Below are 25,280 nucleotides of genomic sequence, written 5' to 3' on the forward strand. Positions count from 1 at the left end.
CCACCTTCTACCATCCTAGTCACGTCCGTTGTGTCCTTGGGCAAGACACTTCACTCTTGCTCCTGATGGCTGCTGGTTAGCGCCTTGCATGGCAGCTCCCGCCATCAGTGTGTGAATGTGTGTGTGAATGGGTGAATGTGGAAATACTGTCAAAGCGCTTTGAGTACTTTGAAGGTAGAAAAGCGCTATACAAGTATAACCCATTTATTTATCATTATTATTTACTTCACCTTTTTCACATTTTGTTATGTTCCAGCCTTATTCCAAAATGGAATACATTAATTTTTGTCCTCAAACTTCCACACACAATACCCCATAATGACAATGTGAAAAATGTTTTTTAAACAATGTTTGTAAATGTATTAAAAATTTAAAAAACGAAAAAATCACATGTACATAAGAATGTACATTCTCACAGCCTTTGTTGATGCACCTTTGGCAGCAATTACAGCCTCAAGTCTTTTTGAAAATGATGCCACAAACTTGGCACACCTATCTTTGGGCAGTTTTGCCCATTCCTCTTTGCAGCACCTCTCAAGCTCCATCATGTTGGATGGGAAGCCTTAGTTTTCATCCAGGATGTGTCTATACATCGCTGCATTCATCTTTCCCTCTATCCTGACTAGTCTTGCCGCTGCAAAAAAAATAAAAAATCTCATTTGTTTTTATGACTTTTAATATTTAGTACTTTGAGATTTGATGTCAAACGAAAAGTCCATCATCAATAAATGTTATTATTATTATTATTAAAACCATCTCCATATCATGATGCTGCCATCACCATGCTTCACTGTAGGGATGGTGCTGGCCTGGTGATGAGCAGTGCCTTGTTTCCTCCAAACATGACGCCTGGGATTCACGCCAAAGTGTTCAGTTTTTGTCTCATCAGACCAGAGAATTTTGTTTCTCATAGTTCGAGAGTCTCTCAGTTGCATTTTGGCAAACTTTTTACTAACACTTATGTATATGCAATTTTTTGTTTTTGTTTTTTGTTTTAAGTAAATTTGCAAACCTTTTTAAAACACTTTTTCACATTGTCATTATGGGGGTATTGTCTGTAGAATTTTGAGAACACTAATTTATTCCATTTTGGAATCAGGCTTTAACATAACAAAATGTGGAAAAAATTAAGGGCCGCAAACACTTTCCGGATGCACTGTACATTAGAGTAGTCAGTGTACAGCGTGTATAGTTTAAAATAAACAAAAAGCAACTAACTCGAAGGAAAGAAGGTAGAGAAGAAGATGAAAACAGTGCTTGGTAAAAATCACACTACATATTTACACCAACAACTAGGGATGTATACCAAGTACCAGTATTTTTTGGTACCGGTTCCTAATCACCAGGACTGTGAAGAAGTACATAAATATTATTTTCAACAGTGTGTTATTTTAATGGATAGAAAACACAGTGATGGATTTGTGTTGTCTTTACAAAATTATGGCTTTAGCCAAAATGTTAAAAGAGCCATATTGGAACAAAAATACAAAAAACAAATCTGTCTGGAGCCGCAAATGATTCAAAGCCTTATATAAGTATTATAATGAAGGCAACACATGATGTGTCTATATTAGCTACATTAGCCTACTATCAAAATGGCTATGTGTCGCAGGCTGACGCAAATCTTTGTTGACAGAAATGTTGAAATGTAAAATTTATTCTACACATTTTTACAACATTAGTAAAACTTCTCAGAGGGTGAGATAACACCTGGAAATGACTGGCTTAGAATGGCCACAGGTATAGAGGTGTGTGCCCAAGTTAAAGGAAGCGGCAGGCTGTCGTCTTATATTGGATTTATTACAATCTTTGCAAACTGGGTAACGTTTGCTGTGGTCTGGAACAACATGGTGCACAAACATCAGAAATGCAGCCAATATTACATACAGATAATGTGTCATGAGACATGCAAATTTAAATTAAATATTTACAGAGGACATAAGTAAATAGCATGTTAGCGTTGATTAGCTTGCAGTCATGCGCAGACCAAATATGCCTGATTAGCACTCCACACAAGTCAATCACATCAACAAAGCTCACCTTTGTGCATTCAAGTACAGCATAAAACATTTGGTGAACAACATGAGACAAAGGAGTGGCATAAAACACGTCTTTATGTGGCAGCGTTGGAGAAAGTTGCACATGTAAACAAGCTGTTGCGTCATAGTCCACACAACTACGGTGAGTTCAAGGACCGCCGAAATTGGTAGGACAAAACGTCGCTCACCAAATACTCTTATCAGTGAAGAATGAACACAAACATATTAAACAGTGGGCTTTCTTTTTTGGATGGATGGATGGATTTTGTCCTGTCCAGCTACTCAGGCAAATCATATTGTTGATGTAGATGCCCATATCGGCTGTACAGATTTACTTTACAAAAGAGAAGTGTGGGATACTTCTCTGTTGCCTTAGTTGTATTTGACTTTATTAAATGGATTTATATAATTATTTGGTGAAGCCGGGCTGCAGCAGGAGGGGATAGAAAGAGAAAAAAAGGACAACAGAGGGGGAAAATGCGGGGACAATAGTTGACTTGTTTAACTTAACCAGCAGGTGTTGATAAAAAAAAAAAACATTCCTGCTGGGAGATGTTACATGATGTTGTGGACGTGCATAACCTCTTGTGCTAATAAAAAATGATTTTTTTTTACATCTTTATTTACAGCAATTACATAAAGTACAGGTTAAAGTACCAATGGATACCGGTATCGATAAAATCCTAATGATATACAGTACATTCCTACCAACAACTCAATTTAAACATGTTGACTGTGAGGTGTACTCACTTATGTCGCCAGCAAATAGTCATGTTCAGTGTATTGTAAACATGTTCTGTGACACAAGCTGTTCACTGACTACTCTAAAGTGTCTCCGGCAAGTGTATTTTCATTAGTAGTGTCCTGAGACAAGTTTACAATATGCGTATATTAGGGGTGCAGAAAAAATCGATTCACATCCGAATCACAATTCTAAATCGTTTCATAATTTTAAAAAATCCATTTAATTAAACAAGCTTTACAGAAATGTTTTTGCATATTTTGTTTAATTACAATTAATTTAAAAAATATATGTTTTAAGGACATTTCTATTGAACAAGAAGAAGCGTTTCTATCCTGCAACCTGTTTTAAAGAAGTTTCATTATAATGATTATACCAAATAATACATTGCGAGAATCTGTTTGAATCAAGAATCGTGTTTAATTGAGAATCTATTCTGAATTGAATCGTCACTCCAGGAATCGAAATCGGATTTAATCGTTAGGTACCCAAATATTCACACCCCTAATGTTCCATCTATTAATTGTTTTTATACATAAAATCCAAATAATATTTTTTTAAACATAAACAAATGCAGTGGGTACGGAAAACAAACTGAAATGTAGACATTTTTGCAAATGTATTAAAAAACAAACTGTACTCAGTATTGAGTAGAAGTACCCTTTTTAGCTAGTACAGCCATGAGTCTTCTTGGGAATGATGCAACAAGTTTTTCGCACCTGGATTTGGGAATCATCTCCAGTTCTGTCCGGTTGGATGGTGAACGTTGGTGGACAGCCATTTTCAGGCCTCTCCAGAGAGGCTCAATTGTTTATGTCAGGGCTCTGGCTGGGCCAGTCAAGAATGATCAGAGTTGTTCCGAAGCCACTCCTTTGTTATTTTAGCTGTGTACTTAGGGTCATTGTCTTGTTGGATGTTGAACTTGTGGTCCAGTCTGATGTCCTAATCACTCTGGGAGATGTTTTCTTCCAGAATATCTGTTTACTTGGCTGCATTCATCTTTCCTTTCAATTGCAACCAGTCGCCCTTAGCTGAAAAACACCCCCATAGCATGATGCTGTCACAACCTTGTTTCACTGTTGGGATTGTTTTGGGCCAATGATGAGCAGTGCCTGGTTTTCTCCACGATTACCACTTAGAATTAACGCCAAAAAATTAAATCTTAATCTCATCAGACCGGAGAATCTTATTTCTCATAGTCTGGGAGTCCTTCATGTGTTTTTGGCAAACTCTATGCAGGCCTCCATGTGTCTTGCTCTGAGGAGAGGCTTTTGTCGGGCCACTCTGCCTTAAGCCCCGACTGGTGAAGGGCTGCAGTGATAGTTGACTCTGTGGAACTTTCTCCAACCTCCCTACTGCATCTCTGGAGCTTAGCCACAGTGACCTTTGGGTTCTTCCTTACCTCGCTCACCAAGGCTTTTCTCCCACGATTGCTCAGTTTGGCTGGACGGCCAGGTCTACTAAGAAATGTGATTGTCCCAAACTTCTTCCATTTAAGGATTTACGGAGGCCACTGAGCTCTTAGGAACCTTGACTGCTGCAGAATTTATTTTGTAACCTTGGCCAGATCTGTGCCTTATAACAATTCTGTCTCTGAGCTCCTTGGGCAGTTCATTCGACCTCATGATTCTCATTTGCTCTGACATGCACTGTGAGCTGTAAGGTCTTACATAGACATGTGTGTGCATTTCCTAATCAAGTCCAATCAATTTAATTAAACATTCAGCTGCAGGAGAACAGGACGACTGGTTGCAATTGAAGGAAAGATGACTGCGGCCAAGTACAGAGATATCTTGGAAGAACACCTTTTCCAGCGAGCTCAGGACCTCAGACTGGCTCAAAGGTTCACCTACCAACAAGACAATGACCCTTAGCACACGGAACAACTCTGACCATTCTTGACTGGCCCAGCCAGAGCCCTGACCTAAACCCAATTGAGCATCCCTGGAAAGACCTGAAAATGGCTGTCCACCAACGTTCACCATCCAACCTGACAGAACTGAAGAGGATCCCCAAATCCAGGTGTGAAAAACTTGTTGCACCATTCCCAAGAAGACTCATGGCTGTACTCGCTCAAAAGGTGCTCCTACTCAATACTGAGCAAAGGGTCTGAATACTTATGACTATGTGATATTTAACTTTTTATTACATTTGCAAACATTTCTACATTTAGTTTTTTTTCTGTCAAGATGGGGTGCTGAGTTTACATTAATAGGAAATAAAATTTACTTTTTTGATTTTAGCAAATGGCTTCAATGAAACAAAGAGTGAAACATTTAAAGCGGTCTGAATACTGAATACTACCCAGGTGTACTTTTGTGAGATATCCCTGACTGTGCAAGGCAATGTCTTATTTACCGGTTTTCTTTTACCTTGCGTTTAAACCATCTCGTCTGAGAGGCCCCTCACACCGCGTTCAGTGCCAAATTCTTGTCTGCTGCAGTCAGATTTATGACCCACTCTTAGTGTTTTTATATTTCTGTGAATCCTCGCAATTGCTTTGCTTTGACAAGGACCTTCTGACTGAGCTAACCAAAACAACCAAGAAGACCACAATCCTTTTATTGCTAGGAATCTAAAATACACAACTGTCATATGTTTTATAGTTTTATATGCAATGCATTCTCCTTTAACTAACATCAATAAGTACCTGCACAATCTAATGACATCCACTTATGATGGACACCTGTCATGAGTGATGGGTTGGTCGCGAACGAGAGCTGGATTAGAGCTCTTTGAAATGAACGACAGGATTCGGCTCGCGATCGAGAGAGCCTGTGCTTTCACATGTAGACTGTGCATATAGTAGCAACATCTGTCCCTTCAGAAATAATCTTCTCCAAAACAGGGCAGATCATAACAGAAATGAGAAACAGGATCAGCCCCTCAAAGCTGAGGCCATTGGGGTTTTTTTGAATGCCAGAGTTCGTTAAAACCTCACTTGGATGCTGCTTTTACTTTTTGTTTTGCACATTTAATGTTGTATTTTGTTGAGTGATGTTTAGTTGATGTTGTGTGTTTTACAAATTAAAATACGTCTTTTTTTATTTAAAATATATTTAAGTTATATTACATTTATTAATAGACATATAATTACTATACATAGGTTATATGTTATTTGTTTTGACATTAGTTATTCATTGTACACATAATTTGGTAATAAATCAATTTAAAGGCCTACTGAAACCCACTACTACCGAACACGCAGTCTGATAGTTTATATATCAATGATGAAATCTTAACATTGAAACACATGCCAATACGGCCGGGTTAACTTATAAAGTGCAATTTTAAAATTCCCGCCACACTTCCGGTTGAAAAACTCCTTTGGATATGATTTATGCGCGTGACGTCACAGAATCCACGGAAGTGGTTGGACCCCGTCGAACCCGATACAGAAACCTCTTGTTTTCTTCGACAAAATTCCACAGTATTCTGGACATCTGTGTTGGTGAATCTTTTGCAATTTGTTTAATGAACAATGGAGGCTGCAAAGAAGAACGTTGTAGGTGGGATCGATCGGTGTATTAGCGGCTAAGTACAATACTTACAGCAACACAACAAGGACTACTTACTACGCCTAGCCGATGCTTGCCGCCAAACCCACGGATGAAGTCCTTCGTCGCGCCGTCGATCGCTGGAATGCAGGTGAGCACGGCTGTTGATGGGAAAATGAGGGCTGGCTGGCGTAGGTGGAGCGCTAATGTTTTTATCATAGTTCTGTGAGGTTTCAGGCACAACACCGGTTGCTAAGTTGCTAAATTAGCCTTAGCGTCGTTAGCAACAGCATTGTTAAGCTTTACCAGGCTGAGAATTTTTAACCGTGTAGTTACATGTACATGGTTTAATAGTATTGTTGATCTTCTGTCTATCCTTCCAGTCAGGGATTTATTTATTTTGTTTCTATCTTCATTTGAGAACGATGCTATCACGTTAGCTCAGTAGCTAAGTGTGTCTCCGATGTATTGTCGTGGAGATAAGTCACTTTAAATGTCCATTTCGCGTGCTCGACTCTCATTTTCAAGAGGATATAGTATCCGAGGTGGTTTAAAATACAAATCCGTGATCCACAATAGAAAAAGGAGAGAGTGTGGAATCCAATGAGCCAGCTTGTACCTAAGTTATGGTCAGAGCGAAAAAAGATACGTCCATCACTGCCTCTCTAATCCTTCACTGTAACGTTCCTCATCTACGAATCTTTCATCCTCGCTCAAATTAATGGGGTAATCGTCGCTTTCTTGGTCCGAATCTCTCTCGCTCCATTGTAAACAAAGGAAAATTGTGAGGAATATTGCCTCCTGTGACGTCACGCTACTTCCGGTACAGGCAAGGCTTTTTTTATCAGCGAGCAAAAGTTGCGAACTTTATCGTCAATTTTCTCTACTAAATCCTTTCAGCAAAAATATGGCAACATCGCAAAATGATCAAGTATGACACATAGAATGGATCTGCTATTCCCGTTTAAATAAAAAAAAATTCATTTCAGTAGGCCTTTAAGTAACACAAAAATCTGAGGAGCCACTTAGGAGCTGAAAGAGCTCTTCATAGTGAGCCGAGCAAAAAGGGCTGGCTCTCCACAAAGAGACGTAATTCCCCTCTATAACTGTCGTAGAGGTCCTAATTTAACAATGTTCATTAGTATTGTGATTAGCAGTTTTGGATCTCACTACATTGTGCAGCCTTCATCAATAATACAAAACTGTAGACACTCAGTAGAGCAAGGAACTCCCACTAGCCCGTTTGTCCGTGTATCGTTCTGTGGAATCGAGTGTCCTAACAAAGAATCCTACACATTGGCGACTCAGTCTCTGCATTTTGATTGAGTTCGACTGCAAAATAGTTTCCTCTGTGGCCAAAGAAAGTTCAGGGGATGACACTTTGACAAAAAAAAGAGGTGAGACTCACTATTTGAACTCTTCCTTGTGGTCTACATCAGTGATTTTCAAAATGCGGTACATGCGGGTACGCCAAATAATAATTTGATTTAATATTCAAACACAGTGTTACTGTTCAAACGGTGTGTAATGTCGTCCAAAATATTAAATATACTTGTGAGCTAAAACCTCTGATTTGTTTTTAATTAATAGTTAGGCCTACTACACTACTGTCTTCTAATGTTTGTCATTATGGTGGTCTACATAACATGTAATGGTGGTGCAACCTTTTGCATGAATTTAGTTTCATAAGCCGCCATCAAGCCGCTTCCTGACTGTTTTCTTCAGAATGCACCGTTTTGTGGGTGGTTTTAAATTACGTGCCGAAGTCCGCCTCCAGACCAAGCCATATGGAGTTTACTGTCAGATATAAAAACTACTTTTTATTAGAAATAACAGAGGATTTTCGAACGAATCGCGATTATTATTTGTAACGATTCTTAATAGAGTCATAAACATTTTTATTTTTATTTTATTTTTCTAAATCTGTCCTGTCCAGGCACTAAGGTAAATCATATTGTTGATGTAGATGATCATATCTGCTGTACATATTTACTTTAGAAAAGAGAAGTGTTGGATACTTTTCTCGTTGGCTTATTCATTTTTGACTTTATTAGATCTTTGGGTAGAATTTTATTAAACAAAACCATGTATCAGAGCTGTTTGGTGATTTTATGGAGGAATGTAGTTAATCATAGAACTGGCACCCAATGTTATTAAAAAAAGTATTCATTTTGAATCGAGAATTGATTCTGAATCGAATCATTACCCCCAGGAATCGAATCGTGTGGTGCCCAAAAGATTCACAGCCCTAATGTGCATGTACGAGCCAGTCTGCCCCACAACAAGAGGATAGAGAAAAGGAAAGAACTTAATGACTACAACTTTGAACTACAAATGGATAAAAATGGCAAAGCTCTTTGGGTAAACCTCTACCATATATGGAGATATCTGCTGAGATAATGTTGAAAAGACTCACCTACCAGGCACAGTCCCCAAGAAGGTGTAATTTTGTGTTTTTAAGGTTGTTTTTTTTTACACTTGTATTACAAGTATAGCTAGAAAAAGGCGATGACTAGTCGTGCGAAACATTGAGCGTTCTTTGTCGCTTCCTCAGGGTGGAGACGGAGAACAAGCAGAAGAAAGTGGCGGCAAAAGAGGAGGTTCCGGATTACGGTGGCTCCACGGACGAGAACACAGACGCTGAGGAGGAACAGGATTATCCCATCCCGGAACTTCCAGGTACAGTAGAACCTTGATTTACGAAACCGTCTATTTGCGAACTTTTCAATTTACAAGCTTTTAGATCGAGCCAAATGTGCCGTTTTGTCACGCCTGCAGTAAAAAAAAGCATTTTTGAGGTCACTTCTCCGCGCTTTAGCGAAAGTGCCTTTTGTTCTTTTTTTTTCGCCCTTTGACAAGTTTTGTCTATTTTGCTAACTCAATATAAGTCCCAAAAAGACAACAGATCAGCGAGGAAAGGAGAAAGGAATTTAACAAAAAAATAGTACATAAATGGCGCTCACAAGTATGGAAGAATTGACTACGGCAAGTTTAATAGTGATGAGACAGGTTTTTTCTGGAAAATATGCCAAAGCTGACTTATTTCACCTCAATTAGCAGCACATGAGCACACACACACACAGCCCTTACCCCCACCCCCTTCCTTCTCTCTCGGCTTCTTTTTGTTCAGCTCCTCTGACGATGTTTATGTGGGTGGCTTTTACTTTTAAAATGTTTAATATTGTAACAGTGTGGTAGGAAAAGTTAATGATTTTTGTGATTTCATCATTTGTGGTTTCTGTGTATGTGGAAGAGGAGCACTTACAGCAATGTTCAGCTGGTTTTGGCTTATTAATAGGGATGTAACAGTGTCAAAATCTCACGGTATGACACTGTTACAGTATTAAAGCCACAGTACGATATTATTGTGTTATATGTCTGGAAAAAAAACTTGGTAAAAATGAAGTGGCCAGACTGTTTAGGATATACTAACTTGTTGTAATTCAACACAAACATAATTCTGAAATGTTCTAATCATATTTATTACTACCAACATGTATTTTGAAGTGCAAATAATAGGGCAGGGACATCTACTGTTTCAAGAAAATGTTTTGAAAAATCTTTGAGTTGAGTGTCTTAAAGTTAAGTGACAATGTAAACATTGTGTGTAACAAATGTAAAGCAATAATGTACAGTTTAGTGTTTTTCAACGTTTACTTTATGAGAAGCAGTGGACATTTTGTGTCTGGAAAATGCTGTTTTTCAGAAAAGTTTTAATACCTCACAAACTGATTAGCTTCGCTTGCTTCAAATATCTTTTCTGGGTGACTGTTTATAAAGTGGCGACTTGTCCATGGTGCAGCCCGCCTTCCGCCCGCCCTGCGACATCGAGAGAGAAAAGCGGTGGATGATAGATGGATTGATTTAACAAGTAGCTTTTCAGTTTACACGTACTGTATTTCCTGTAGTGTACCGGTAGTTTTTTTTTTGTGATTTCCCTCCATGCGGTGCGACCCGCTGGCTCTGTGTCGCCTTGGAAACGCTCGACACGAAGGTGGCGTGCTTTGCTCTGCAGAACGCAGACTTTCTCAAAGAGGTTAGGTTTTCGCCAGCGTTTGTGTTTTTGTTGGTTAACAACATAACTATTAAGATTTTGATGACATTTCTAGCAAATGTCCAAAACAAACCAAATTCCTCTTATCTACTACGAGTACGAACACACTTCACTTCCTGCTTACGGCGCTCCAATAAGCCCCCACCTTGGTGACCCCGCGCCGCACAGAGGATTCTGGGAGACATAGTTTATTGTCAGATCCAGCCAACGCTAAAGCACCAGAAAAAAACTACACTAGCCAAGTTTTTGTTTGATCCCGTCACGGCATTATTGTGAAGACTCTACTGGTGTATTTACAATACCAATACAGCCATAGTTAACCCATAAAGATACATTTGATCCATCACCCTCTTATTATTGTTTGATATACAGTACTGTGTAACACTTTATATTGTGTTCACTAAAATATGGACTTTTGTCTTGGCTGGAACCTGTTATTCGTATTTACATTGTTTCCTATGGAGGAATTTGCTTCACTATACAAACCTTTGGATTACGAACCCTGTTCAAGAACCAATTCAGTTCGTAAATCGAGGCGTCTTGATATTTCTCGTGAAATGCTAGTTTTTCCATCTTCTGATATTCCTGTCTCATTTCCTTTAGACTACCTTAAAGGGAAGCACTTTTTCCTCTACGGGAAGTTCCCCAACAACGAGAGGCGACTACTGACGCGCTACATCGTCGCCTTCAATGGGTGAGAGACACTTCACACAGGAATCCATCTGCAACCAATTAGACGTGGGGTTTGAGTTTCTTCCTGCTTGTCTCGTCTGCAGCGTGCTGGAGGACTACATGTCAGACAAGGTGCACTTTGTGGTGACCAGCGAAGGGTGGCATGACTCCTTTGAGGATGTGAGTTCAACAGGCTTTGTTGTTGTTCTTTCTCCTGTTGCTTGGAAACCATCCCTCCATTGTAGATAAAGAAGTGAGTACACTTCTCACATTTTAGCAAGTATTTTATACACCGTATCTTCTCAAGGGAAACTGGGATATACATTATAGCAGTGGTTCTCAAATGGGGTTACTTAAAGGTATGCCAAGGGGTACGTGAGATTTTTTAAAAATGTCTGTCAAAAAGAACTGAAAAGAAATGCAACAAAGCAATATTCAGTGTTGACAGCAAAAAAATTTGTGGACATGTTCCATAAATATTGATGTTAAAGATTTATTTTTTTGTGAAGAAATGTTTAGAATTAAGTTCATGAATCCAGATGGATCTCTATTACAATCCCCAAAGAGGGCACTTTAAGTTGATGATTACTTCTATGTGTAGAAATCTTTATTTATAATTGAATCACTTGTTTAGGTTTTAGTTATTTTTATATCTTTTTTACAAATAGTTCAAGAATGACCACAACAAATGAGCAATATTTTGCATATTTTGCATATACAATTTAATGAATCAGAAACTGATGACATAGTGCTGTATTTTACTTCTTTATCTCTTTTTTTCAACCAAAAATGCTTTGCTCTGATTAGGGGACCTCACTGAAAAAAGGTTGAGAACCACTGCATTAGAGTAGTAATCATTGTAAATGCGGGCTGCTCATCATAAGGATAACAAGAAAAACTAGAATTTGTAATTCCGGTAGGAATTGCGTGTGAATACCCTATGGGCGGGAACCGCCAATACGTGCGAGTGGAACTGAAATGCTTGAATGTCCAGGGTGAGTGGGTTTGTATCTCGATATTTTGCCTTAGCCTTGAATGAACACTTGATGCATATAATCACAGCAGTATGATGAGTCTATGTGTCTACATTAAAACATTCTTGTTCATACTGCATTAATATATGCTCATTTTAAACTTTCATGCAGAGAGGGAAATCACTACTATTAAACAGTTATTAAGCAGTGGCACAAACATTCATGTCATTTCCAAAACAAAAAGGGCAAGATTGTCAGAGACATTTTAAAACAAGCTACTAGTGCACCTTTGTGCATGGTGTCACTAAGATGACATATCAAAACAACACTAAATTAAAGTGCACTTTTTGTACAGAACGCCACTACAATAGTTTAAAACATGATGACACACAAGATATTTCAATAAGTGTCAAATAAAAATGAGCTGCATAATAGAAAATCAAATAGTGTTCGTCCTTCGCTATGTGGTAGGTTCCTGCGGGCTTTTTGATTGATTGATTGATTGATTGAAACTTTTATTAGTAGATTGCACAGTTCTGTACATATTCCGTACAATTGACCACTAAATGGTAACACCCGAATACGTTTTTCAACTTCTTTAAGTGGGGGTACTAAACAATTCATGGATCTGGAAATGTTTGATCTGGAAATGTTTGCCTCAGCATTTTGATGGTGTGGGCGTGTGGCACCGAACGGAGATGTTGACATGCGGAGTAAGCACTCTTCATTCTCTAGCAGTTGACTCTTCAAATGATGCTACATATTAGCAGTAATGCTACTTTTTGTAGAAACGCTTTTGCCCCACACTTGACAAATTACGGTTGTCTGTTCGACATATGAAGCCAAACCACCGCCAGACGATGGACCCCGTGCTGTTTTTCTTGGGAATTAATTATTCCTTCATTTGTTACCAGATTTGCACCTTCTTTCTCTTGTACGTTTGTATTACCACTCGCACCACAGCTAACTTTAGCCATGCTGCTACCTCTCTGCTGCGCGAGGGCGTATACGTATGTGACGTATGGGGTGACAGTATGTGACGTATGTAAGAAGTGCGCTTGTCTGTCTGTGAGAAGGAGAGACAAGACAGAATGAGAAGAGCCTGTAGTGTAATGCCAGCAGCTAAAAGCAACTGCGTGAGAACGTATACTCGAATTTCACTATATAGTCATTTTCTATATCGCACAGAGACAAACCCGCGATATATCGCGTACATCGATATATCGCCCTACATGAAGGATCCCAGAACTATTTTCATGTAAATGTTTGCAATATTTAGAAATCATATATTCCATATCAATCATACCATATTGAGAAATCATTTAACTAAATTGTTACAAATATGTGTTAGTAATTGCTATGAAGTGTAAACCTAGAATATTGGTTGGGAAATGACCACATTTCAATGGCCAAATCAACGTCAGAACCCAAAATTGAATAAAACGTTGTCAAAAAGCATGATGTTTCGATGTTGGGAAATGGCCAAATCAACGTCAGAACCCAACATTGATCAAACGTCGTCAAAAAGCATGTTGTTTCAACGTTATGTTTGAGTTGCTCAACATCCGGACGTCATTCAACAAGTTCTCATTCAACAAGTCTTCTGCCTGCTGGGAAAGGGGTAGGATTAAATAAGCTCTGCTTTTTCCTTTTCGGAGATGTTGTAAAGAGAAATGAAACTATGAAAAATATGTGATGTATAATATTGAAACTGTTGGAAATAAACTTCAACCAACCAACTATATTTCATAATTCCTCACAAGGAAACTTTACAATGTAATAAATGCATAAACTGCTAAAAAATGGTATAAAATGGAGTAGATGGTGAGTTATTCTGATGTAAAAAATGCCGTATTTAGAAACGCAAATGTTGATGGTCCTCTTAGACACACGTAATAAAGGTGTTTGATGTTTTTTGCTGCTAAATCAAACACATTAGCGCTGCATAAAATATTATAAAATGTATAAATTATCAATATTATGTCACTACTGGTCCCACGTTTTATAAAAAATAATGTGAAAAAAACTACTTAAAACCTTGTCCAGCTTTTCATTGACATATATATTCATGTTTAAATAATTTTACTGCAAATTATTATTGGCTCCAAGTATCAATTCTCGGCCTCCTTGATTACTAATAATCAGTATCGGTCCGGAAAAAATAAGTAGCCAGGAAAGAAGGACAAAAACTGGATATCCTGGCAAAAATGTAAAGTAACGATAGGAGACCTATTGTAGGCGACCAGCACGGCAAGAAGGAGCTAAAGGTGGGCGTAGCCGCGGCCGCGTGAGCACCACAATAAAAGCAGATGAGCAGACCGTAGAAGGATTCTCACAAGAACGCAAATAACTTTTGGGGAGAATTATTGTGTATTTTTTATTCCTGAATGTAAAGATTCGATCTGAAAAAATAAAAAAGGGCTTCAGCAAAAAGTGAACTTTTCTCATGCAGGACAGAAGGGCTAGTGCTTGAGCAATGGCTTTTATTATCTACTTCACTAATTATTTATTTTTTAATTCTAAATACTTGTATCGTGTCTGTATTAGGGCAGGGCGATATGGCTGAAAACTATTATCACGTTTTTCATATTGATTGATATCGATAATTATTGATACTTTTTATGACTTATTTAAGCCTGCCAATAGATACAGTAAAACAATTTCCAACTTTACCAAGGGTGGGGAGGATATCTGGGAGCCAGGTAGGATAAGTGTGGCTAAGGTGATAAAATAGTTCCAGTAGATCTGAAGGTAGTTGCAGATTAGAGACACTAGATGGCAGTAGTGTACAAGCTATTTAGACTACACAGAGTAGTTTGGGAAGCTATTAATTAGTATTAGCTTTTTCAATGTGTATTTTACTTCTGTTTTAAATGTTATTTTTTAGTCTGTCCTTTGCCTGTATTTATTTGTGGTGTACAGCCCTTTGTTCTTCAACTGTGGTTGTTTTTAAAGGGCTTTATAAATAAAGTTGGTATGGTATTAAATAAACAGACACATTGGAAATGTCAGGATGTTGTCTGCAATAAAACCAACAAAACTAAAGACAAGTTTCTGTTTTGGAGTTGATATATCAAGATATCACAGTTTGTCTTCTCACTCCATGCCGAGAATCCACAGCAAGACAGACAGACGACGCAACCAAACTTGGTAGTCGATACTGTTACCTGATTGGCTGTTAGCATGTCCCTCCCATCGCTCAGTGACACTTCCTGTTTAGCTGGATTCCCAGAGCGCAAGTGACTTCATGCAACGAACCTCGCGTCATCATTTCTGGTTTATTCAGACCAAAAAATATAAGCATATATCGAATATTTTATCGTACACTTGTTATATTGATATCGATTGTGTCTATCGCAAAATACAGTACAGGCCAAAAGTTTGGACACACCTTCTCATTCAATGTGTTTTCTTTATTTTCATGACTACTTACATTGAAGAATGTCACTGAAGGCATCAAAACTATGAATGAACACATGTGAAGTTATGTACTTAACAAAAAAAGGTGAAATAACTGAAAATATGTTTTTTATTGTAGTTTCTTCAAAATAGTCACCCTTTGCTCTGATTACTTTTTCGTACACTCTTGGCATTCTCTAAATGAGCTTTAAGAGGTAGTCACCTGAAATGGTTTTCACTTCACAGGTGTGCTTGAAGCTCATCGAGAGAATGCCAAAAGTGTGCAAAGCAGTTATCAGCGCAAAGGGTGGCTATTTTGAAGAAACTAGAATATAAAACATGTTTTCAGTTATTTTACCTTTTTTTGTTAAGTACATAACTCAACGTGTTCCTTCATAGTTTTGATGCCTTCAGTGACAATCTACAATGTAAATAGTCATGAAAATAAAGAAAACACATTGAATGAGGAGAAGGTGTGTCCTGTACTGTATATTGATATCGTTGTATCGGCCCAGCCCTAATCTGCATACATTGTATCTGCTGATGTAGTTCTGTTGTAAAAAAAAAAAAAAAAGGCAGATACCTTAAAATGCCAAATATCGGCGCCGATAATCAGTCGCTGCCTACACGACAGTATTTGAAGACCTGCAATTTGTCTTCTTTGCAGGCTCTGATGGACAACGGCAACCTGAACTTTGTCAAACCCGCTTGGATTTACCGCATCAACGAGCGCCAGAAGCTGCTGCCCTACCAGCCGTACACGGTGGTGCCCTGAAGAGCACCCCCCTCGACACCACCGCCGTCTTTTTTTCCTGTTTGTTTTTTCCCTGTCCCCTTAGGAGACGCCATCCAAAGTTCTTTTCATGAACCTTTTTTAATGTTTAGATAAGGTTTTTCTTTTCTTTTTTAACCTAAAAGGTGGCCGCAAAAGTCTGACGATTTTTCCTTGTTTGGAGTTTTTATCAACTCATTTTATCGCAGTGCCCTTCGGCTACCTCAGGCGGTCTGGAAATGAGTCCTGGCTGTGTTGTGGCTGCCGGCGGCGCTGATAAGATGAGCTCACGCACGCGGGCGCCGCAAAGTAAGGTGAAAGGTTCTAGTTATGCGGGGACGACTTTGTTTATCTCCCTCCGTGAAAGCCGAGGAGGACCGTGTGTCTGCTTATGGTCACATCAAGCTGGCTTTAAGCGCCTTTTCTTTTTATTTGTGTAATAAATATGGTGACTTTGAGGGCAACGAAAACTCCTCTGTTGTCTTTAAGTCTTTCTGTTGTAATAAACCGAATAGAATTTGAATGGACGTTTACAGTCTTCTTTGTGTTGTGGCTCTCGCCGTTCCTAATTGACCTCTCCAGGTGCTTCTTGTCCTCAGCCGCCAGGTTGGCGCCTCCTCGGCGGAGGGGATTAGGTGGCTTCCGAGCCGGAATGGACAGGGCCGATGAGAGCTTGAAGCAGGGAAATGTGAAGTCGTTTCACCGCCACCTGACTGGAAGCTGAAGTTGGGACGCGGATGCTACTTCCTTTTTGGGCGGACACTTGATTAGGTACACCTGCACAATCATTACAAGAAATGTCTTTTTTTAAAAGTCTCCTTTTACGAAGGTGATTGGTATTATTAGCTATAGGTGCATTGCGGTTTGTAATGGTAAATGGGTGGTACTCGTATAGCGCTTTTCTACCTTTTTAAGGAACTCAAAGCGCTTTGACACTATTTCCACATTCACTCATACACACACACATTCACACACTGATGGCGAGAGCTGCCATGCAAGGCGCTAACCAGGACCCATCAGGAGCAAGGGTGAAGTGTCTTGCTCAAGGACACAATGGACGTGACTAGGATGGTAGAAGGTGGGGATTGAACCAGTAACCCTCAGATTGCTGGCACGGCCACTCTCCCAACTTCGCCACGCCGTAATATTTAATAGGAGTACACATTGAACTACTGAACAAACTACTCCATCTCATCTGCCATTTGCATCCCCAGGAAATAACGTATTAATACACAATAACATGAATATATGACAAATATATATATACATACATACATCTTTTTAATGTCCTACACATTGATATTATTGCATAATTTGATGAATACAATTTCCTTGCTGGAAAAAGTGCAATATTCCAAAAGTCACATGGTCTACTGCAGTGCAATTCATCTTGATTCTAAATCAATTCACAATTTTCTAAAATGTATTAACATTTTTTTTAACATTTCCCCCAGTAAGAAATCATTTTTTTAAAAGATTAAAATTGAAGGCTGCAAGGACACTATTACATTATGTACATTAAAGAAACAATACAATGTAAATATATCCATATATTCCAAAGTATCTGAACACAGTTGTGTGTTATCAGTAACAAAGCATATTGTACATGATTCTGCTCTAAATTTTGCATTTAACCATGAAAATGGATAAATTAACTAAAAAAAGATATCAATACTACAGCAGTATTGGCCACTTGACAATAATTTTGCAAGCAAACGTCTCAGTCATATAACTTATGACTGAGGCATGCTTAAAATGATCAAAATATGTAAATATTACATGTTATTTCGAATGTTTCTACATTACATATATACTTAAAGCGTGTATATAAAACCTTGATGGAGGTTTTTGGATGTTTTCTATTGGCTCCATTGTTAGCTGACTTTTGTTAGGGCTTATTTACGATTTAGAATGCATAAATAAAGAAAACATATGTTCTAGTCTTACATAAGGATTGCGAATGATAGGCAAAATGTAAAAAAGACTCGTAAACTACTTTTAAAGCCTTACCTGTCCAAAATGTCGGTTATATTGCCATTATTTCCTGTAAGTACAATAATACCACACAGTATTAACTAATCAAAGGTTGACGTTATTTCATCTTGCTACTGCTCGGCTAACACCTGCCAATAAGTAATACACACCTGAGGCGCGTCTTCTTGATCAGCACCGGCGCCCCGCCCACCAACCGGTGCTCCCAGCCAATGGCGTGTCGGTATGCTGCCGGTCGTCCTCGCGGCGTAAACAACCGCGCATGCTTGCAGCGCCTCTCTCCCCCCCCTCCTCTCCCCTCGCAGCGCCTCGGCTGCAGCGCCGACACGCGGGCAGGCGAGCAGCGACCCTCGGGGAGCGCAGCCGGAGCTTCCTAACGGAAGGGAACAGACGCGAGTGGCCGAGGTCGAGGCTCCAGGCTCGGCTTATGAACCGCGCGCTCCCCGTGAAAAAGAAGATGCTTCGCCCAGGATGGAGAGAGGAGAGCATCTGACACCCGGACGAGGTTAGTGCCTTTTAAAGTCACGTGTCTTGTACAAATGCATGAATTGTGTACTGTAATAATTCATTATGATTAATAATATACATTTAGAAATATAAATAAGATGATATCCACCTCACATAACACAGAGGTTTGATTTTGTCTACTAAATATTAGATACAGGATTTAACTTGTAATGATCAGAATGTATTGCTAATTATTAATATAAAATGTGTTTTTGTTTTAATATTTAATCAGTCTTAACAAAATACACAATAAAATTACAATTCTAATTCCAAACCAGTGGTTCTTAACCTTGTTGGAGGTACCGAACCCCACCAGTTTCATATGCACATTCACCGAACCCTTCTTAGTGAAAAATAAAATGTTGTTTTTTTTCAAATTCAAGACAAAGTTATATGTTTTTGGTAAAACTTTAGTATGGGGAACATATTCTAAGTAACAAAGACTTCATTTAGAGTTTTTTGGACACTAGGGGAACATATTCTAAGTAACAAAGACTTAATTTAGAGTTATTTGGTTAGGGTTAAGGTTATAATAAGGCCATGCCGAATAAGGCATTAATAAGTATACTTAATGACTAGTTAAGAGCCAATATGTTACTAATTTGCATGTTAATAAGCAACTAATTAATGGAGAATATGTTCCCCATACTAAAGTGTTACCATGTTTTCTTACTGGTGCATAAAATGAACCGTGCATGAACATACCTTGTTCAAACAACAAAACCAACATAGTGCATAAACTCACAACAAATTACACACCTGCACATCAGTCTGACTTCTGCTGTTGCCGTATCTTTAACACTAGAAGTCCCAGCATTTTTCTACGCCGATAGGGAAAACTTTTTATTTACACGACGAGTCGGTGTGTCTTGACCTCCGCCGAACCCCTGAGCCCGACTCACCGAACCCCTAGGGTTCGATCGAACCCAGGTTAAGAACCACTGTTCCAAACCCAGCAACATTCTAAATAGCAATCAATAGAGTAACTTGAGAAGACACACAAACATGACGCAAAAAATCCAAAGTAGTCAAACAAAAATGAATAATATCAACAGCAATATTAATAGGAATTTCAACACAACAGTGATTAAAATCACTCATTTACATTGCCATCACAGCCATTTCTTTAAAAAAAAAGTTTAATAATTATTTACTTATTTGTCTATTTATTGACTGATTGATGTATTTATTCACTGTTGTGTTAGTATTAACAATGCTATGATATGAAAATGGGTAGGATTAAATACATTCTGTTTACACCATAACCATATATTTTAATGCCCTTCACAAAGTCTCGCTTTTACCCTTTTTCATTTAAAAATACTTAATTTTTTCCCTCTCAATAACATTACACAATATATTGTTATTCATGTTACTCACAGTGAATTGTTCTAAACCATTTTAATAACCCAGCCATCCTCCCTACACATCCGAAACAAGGCCCTTCATGCTTTCTCGTCTCCTTTTATTGTCGTTTTGACACAACAATCTGAAATATTGAAGGACAAAAAGAAAAAAATTGCAAGAAAAAAATTTGCCTTTTTACGGGATCTGCCATTTTACTGGTATTTTACAGGATTAAAGTCGATTATATTGCGAAAGTCTCATATTGTGAAATGCAATACCTAGAAATTTATTTTTTTAGGAATAATCTGAGTAACAATTTATTTTACAAAACAAATTTATGTAATTTCACCAGATTAAAATCAAATATACTATGAAAAAAGTCATTTTTTTAAAACATTTTGAAATTTTCTTTTTTTTTAGTAATATTGTGAGAAATAAGTTGTCATTGTACGATAATTAAGTTGGAATATTTTGAGAAAAAAAAGTAAACATTTTACAAGAAAAAAATAATGCCATTTTAACATGATTGAAATTGAATACATTGTGAAAGTCTTTAAAAGAATATATATATTTTTTTTTTAGAAAAATGCTAAATTGTGACAAAAGGTTTTCATACAAGAACTTTTAGGAATAATCTGAGGAACAATTTATGTTGCAAAACAAAATTATGTAATTTTAACGGATTAAAGTCAAATATACTATGAAATTATTATTATTATTATATATATATTTTTTGACAAAAAGTTAGTAGTATTGTGAGAAATAAATTGTCATTGTACAATAATTAAGTCAGAATATTTTGAGAAAAAAATAACACTTTTACAAGAAAACATTATGCCATTTTACAGTACTAAAATCGAATATACTGCTCACTGCTCCCCTCACCTCCCAGGGGGTGATCAAGGGTGATGGGTCAAATGCAGAGAATAATTTCGCCACAACTAGTGTGTGTGTGACAATCATTGGTACTTTAACATTAACTAAATATTGTGGATTTCTTTTTTTTTCTTTTTTAGAAAAATTCAATATTGTGAGAAAAACATTTCTTAAAATACATTTTGATTAATCTGAGAAAAAATTTCAAGATTAAAGTCAAATATAGTTTGAAAATAGTATTTCTTTTCTTTTTGACAAAAGTTAGTAATACTGTGAGAAAGAAGTTGTCATTGTACAAGAATTAAGTCAGAATATTTTGAGAGGAAAAAATAAACATTTTATAAGAAAAAAATCATGCCATTTTACAGGATTAAAGTCAAATATATTGTGAAAGTATATATATATATTTTTGTTCGAATAATGCAATCTTGTGAACATTTTTTCAAAAAGAAGCACCTTACTGTATACATAATTAAAAAAGCAGGGTATATGTTCTCACAAATTGATCACCTTCTGATTATTGCCATGAACACCTCATGTTTGTTTCTGTGTGTAAAACCACGACTCATTGTTGGTCCTGTTTGAACACAAGGTCAAAAAGAACCTTGTGGCGTTACATTGACAGCATCAGCTGATTAGTGGCATGATGTGACAAGGATAAAGATGGCATGAGGCACAGGCCTTTTTTGAGGTGTGTTGGTACTGTGCTGTAAACGATCTTTTCCCACATGATGAAGTATCGCATTCACATGTGCTGGAAATAATATTTATTCTGCTCGCAAGTCATAGTCTCCTTCCCCTGTCGTCTTGTTTTTAATCAACTGGCGAGGAATCATATCACACATTAACGCTGTCCTCCCCTCTTTGTCTCACTTCATTACACCTTCCTCGTCTTTGCCAGACATTTATTGACTCTTTAAACAAGAAATCGTCTGCCTTTAACTTGATAATGCTCACTTTAAAAAAAATGTTTCCCTATCATTCGCAATGATAGGGAAACAAGAACACATGTTTTTCTTTTTTTATGCATTCTAAATCATAAATAATTGCTAGCAAAAGTCAGCTAACAATGGAACCAATGGAAGTCGCTCTATTCCGCCTATAAAGCGCTCTAAAAACATCCAAAAACCTCCATCAATGTTTTATATACACACTGTAAGTATATATGTAATGTAGTAAAATTCATAATAACATTTTTTGATCATTTTAAGTATTCATTTCACAGACGCATCACAACGTTCGCTATTTCCTTCAACAACAACAACACTACTAATCATGGCAGACTTCATGAGAGACAACTTTGGGACAAATGATGATCCATAAACTTCTATTTTTGAGCCTGAATATAAGGAGGATGATCTACAAGCTTTAGTGAAACACTAAGCTAAGCATCATGTAGCATTATTGCTAAGTGCTAAATAAGATACACAATTATAATAAAACAATCACTTACTGTACAATGTCTGCTCTCACTAGGATGCAGACTGACGGGATGTTAACATCTTCCCGTTTAGATGAAGAATTATTCATAATACTCATGTAAATGTGCCGCAAACAAGCATCTTTTCGTGTCTTTCTCGCCATCTCCGGGTCTAAGTTGGATGTCAAAGTTGACCAACTTGTGGGTGTATGTTCACAACCTTCTACTATCCAGGTGAGAGGCATGGTTTATCATCTAGAATTAACTTTCACCAACTCAGAGGTGATGCAGCAGCTCAATATGTCAATATAACAGCTTAAGCGAGTTAGCGCTCTGTGACTGAGGCGCTGCTAAAAGTAGTTCCTCTGCGTTTTAATAACAATATCGCTAACACTTGGTTAATATTCATGTCAGGCCATGTAAATGGAGTATCACATTTTTTTTTTTTTAGAGGGCTTTATGGGCGCAATAAACGCAATGATGTCATGATTCTGTGACGCTGGGGTCGCATTGCAGCGGTGGTTGTCGTGATCCCAACGTGAAGGAGGCGGCGTGCGGCTGAAAAAGGATTTAATGTGAAAAGCACTGAAGCGTAAGGAAGGCTAAGCAATACAAAAAAACCCCTAATAAAGTAATGAAACAGAATGCTGAAGGACAGCAAAGGTTTACCAACAAGAAGCGTCCACAAGAGAGAATGTTCCAACAGCAGCCAGAACAACAGCGGATCTTAAATAGTCTTGATTGCACACAGGGAGCAGGTGTGCTGGCAAAGGGCGGAGGGAGGACGAGGCGGTGGGTTGCCTGGCCGAGTCTCCTCGCAGCCAGCGGGGGAAGAGTCAGATGGCGGCGACAATTAGACCGCAGCTGGCGAGGTGGGAGTCCACGGAACGGCCCCTGACGAGAAGCTATAAAGGTCCACACCCGGGTCCGAGGTAATGCTGCGGACCAGCTCAGTGGCCTAGTGGTTAGAGTGTCCGCCCTGAGATCGGTAGGTCGTGAGTTCAAACCCCGGCTGAGTCATACCAAAGACTATACAAATGCGTCCCTGGTTGGGCACTCAGCATCAAGGGTTGGAATTGGGGGTTAAATCACCAAAATGATTCCAGAGCGCGGCGCACGCTGTTGCTCACCTCCCAGGGGGTGAACATGGGGATGGGTCAAATGCAGAGGACACATTTCACCACACCTAGTGTGTGTGTGACAATCATTGGAACTTTAACTTGATGGCGCGGAGGGCGTCCACGAAAAAAAGCCACAATCGTGGCCGATGAGGAGGCTGACTTAAAAGTGGGGACGGCGCTCGAGCAGCGGTAAAGGTCAATGGCACAAAAAACGTCCATGGAAAGGCCACATTCTTGGCCAACACGAGGGAGGCATGCGAGTGCCAGGCGGGCGCCTCCGCAGCATGCATGAAGGGTGAGCCCCGGGTGGGTGCTTCTGCAGCAAGCGGACTGGGGGTCGCAGAGGCTGCAGGACCGGAGGTCGCGGAGGCTGCAGGACTGGCGCTGACTGCAGAGCTGGTGTCCGGAGAAGCCATTAGAGCAGGGGTGTCAAACTCAAATACAGATTGGGCCAAAATTTAAAACTGAACAAAGCCGCGGGCCAAGGTTGAACAAATTAACCTTTTAATAGGGACCCAAACAAGTTTTGCATTGAATATTGAACAAGCAAGGCTTATATAACTTTATAGTGACATGCAAAATCGAGTTTCAAATAATAACAATAATAATTTAAAAAATATCAATGGCATATCAAATAAAATGTAAATAAAAGATGAATGCCTCTTTTCTATGTGCAGCCTTTTGAGGTAAATATCAAAATAAACTTTTTCCACAGGCTAATAATACATTTGAAAATAAAATAACAATAATGAAAATACCCCCCCCCCCCACACACACACACACACACACACACACACACACACACACACACACACACACACACACACACACACACACACACACACACACACACACACTTGTAGCGTCCCGGAAGAGTTAGTGCTGCAAAGGGTTCTGGGTATTTGTTCTGTTGTGTTTATGTTGTGTTACGGTGCGGATGTTCTCCCGAAATGTGTTTGTCATTCTTGTTTGGTGTGGGTTCACAGTGTGGCGTATATTTGTAACAGTGTTCAAGTTTTTTATTCGGCTACCCTCAGTGTAACCTGTATCGCTGTTGATGAAGTATGCGTTGCATTCAATTGTGTGTGCATGCTGAAGCCGCACTGGCTGGCTGGCTGGCTGGCTGGCGTTTGGAAGACTCCCAGGAGGGTTGGCAAGTATTAGAATTAGCGGTGAATGCGGTGGCGGGCCAGCTGTAGTGTTAATTTGATATCGCCTCAAGGGCCAAGTGAAATTACACGGCGGGCCAAATTTGACCCGCGGGCCAGAGTTTGACACCCATGCATTAGAGCAACAGGCGGCCTCTGCAAAGGAGCCCGTGGAAGCAGCACGCCAGCCCTACGTCCAACGAGGCCATACAGGAGGTAACGCGGGACTGGCGTCCTTTGTAGGCAAACCAGCGCGAGCCCCCTCCTCAAGAAGCGGATTCAGGACGCTGTCTTTGGTTAGAGGGGAGAGCGTTTGACCCGCGATCTCAGCGGGAGCAGAGTCCGCCATTGTAGTCCGACGCTTTAGTCAATAAGTTCCTTTCATTCTCTATCTATCCTCTTGTTGTGGGGCAGACTGGCTCGTACATGCACATGCATTTTCCGCTGTTGCCATTTCTAATACAAAGTAGCCTAGCGTTCTAACTTACATCTGTCAGTAGGCTCGCTATGGAAGCGCTAAAAACTACAACACGGCTGACGGGGAGAAGATGCAGTCGAAGTGGAGGCACGTAAATAAGACCGCTCAGAAAGCGGCTTGAAGACGGTTTGTAAAACATAATCTATGCAACATTTGGAGCAAAGAACCAGCATTACATGTTATGTAAACCACAAGGAAGTCTTTAAATGTAGAGAAAACATCATAATATGTCCCTTTAAGTG

General features: G+C 38.9%; 2 protein-coding genes across 3 annotated transcripts in view; both read left to right on the forward strand.

Annotated features, from left to right (window-relative positions):
* Nucleotides 1–16,672, forward strand: part of xrcc1 (X-ray repair complementing defective repair in Chinese hamster cells 1) — a 59,714-nt gene extending 43,042 nt beyond the window's left edge. Inside the window, exons 14-17 of one of the 2 annotated variants that reach the window (XM_062029847.1) lie at nucleotides 8,833–8,957; nucleotides 10,936–11,026; nucleotides 11,109–11,257; nucleotides 16,045–16,672. In XM_062029847.1, the coding sequence (XP_061885831.1) occupies nucleotides 8,833–8,957; nucleotides 10,936–11,026; nucleotides 11,109–11,253 (361 nt within the window). In that variant the 3' untranslated portion in view covers nucleotides 11,254–11,257; nucleotides 16,045–16,672. The remainder of the gene's footprint in view (nucleotides 1–8,832; nucleotides 8,958–10,935; nucleotides 11,027–11,108; nucleotides 11,258–16,044) is intronic. The other variant, XM_062029846.1, reaches the window with a different exon arrangement.
* A 1,861-nt stretch (nucleotides 16,673–18,533) lies between these two features.
* The window catches only part of drd2l (dopamine receptor D2 like), a 55,693-nt gene continuing 48,946 nt past the window's right edge, over nucleotides 18,534–25,280 (forward strand). The window contains exon 1 of the mRNA XM_062029850.1: nucleotides 18,534–18,646. Within this exon, the coding sequence (XP_061885834.1) occupies nucleotides 18,613–18,646 (34 nt within the window). The 5' untranslated portion in view covers nucleotides 18,534–18,612. The remainder of the gene's footprint in view (nucleotides 18,647–25,280) is intronic.

Source organism: Entelurus aequoreus, linkage group LG20 (genome assembly GCF_033978785.1).
Source record: "Entelurus aequoreus isolate RoL-2023_Sb linkage group LG20, RoL_Eaeq_v1.1, whole genome shotgun sequence".
Taxonomy (NCBI): Eukaryota; Metazoa; Chordata; class Actinopteri; order Syngnathiformes; family Syngnathidae; genus Entelurus; species Entelurus aequoreus.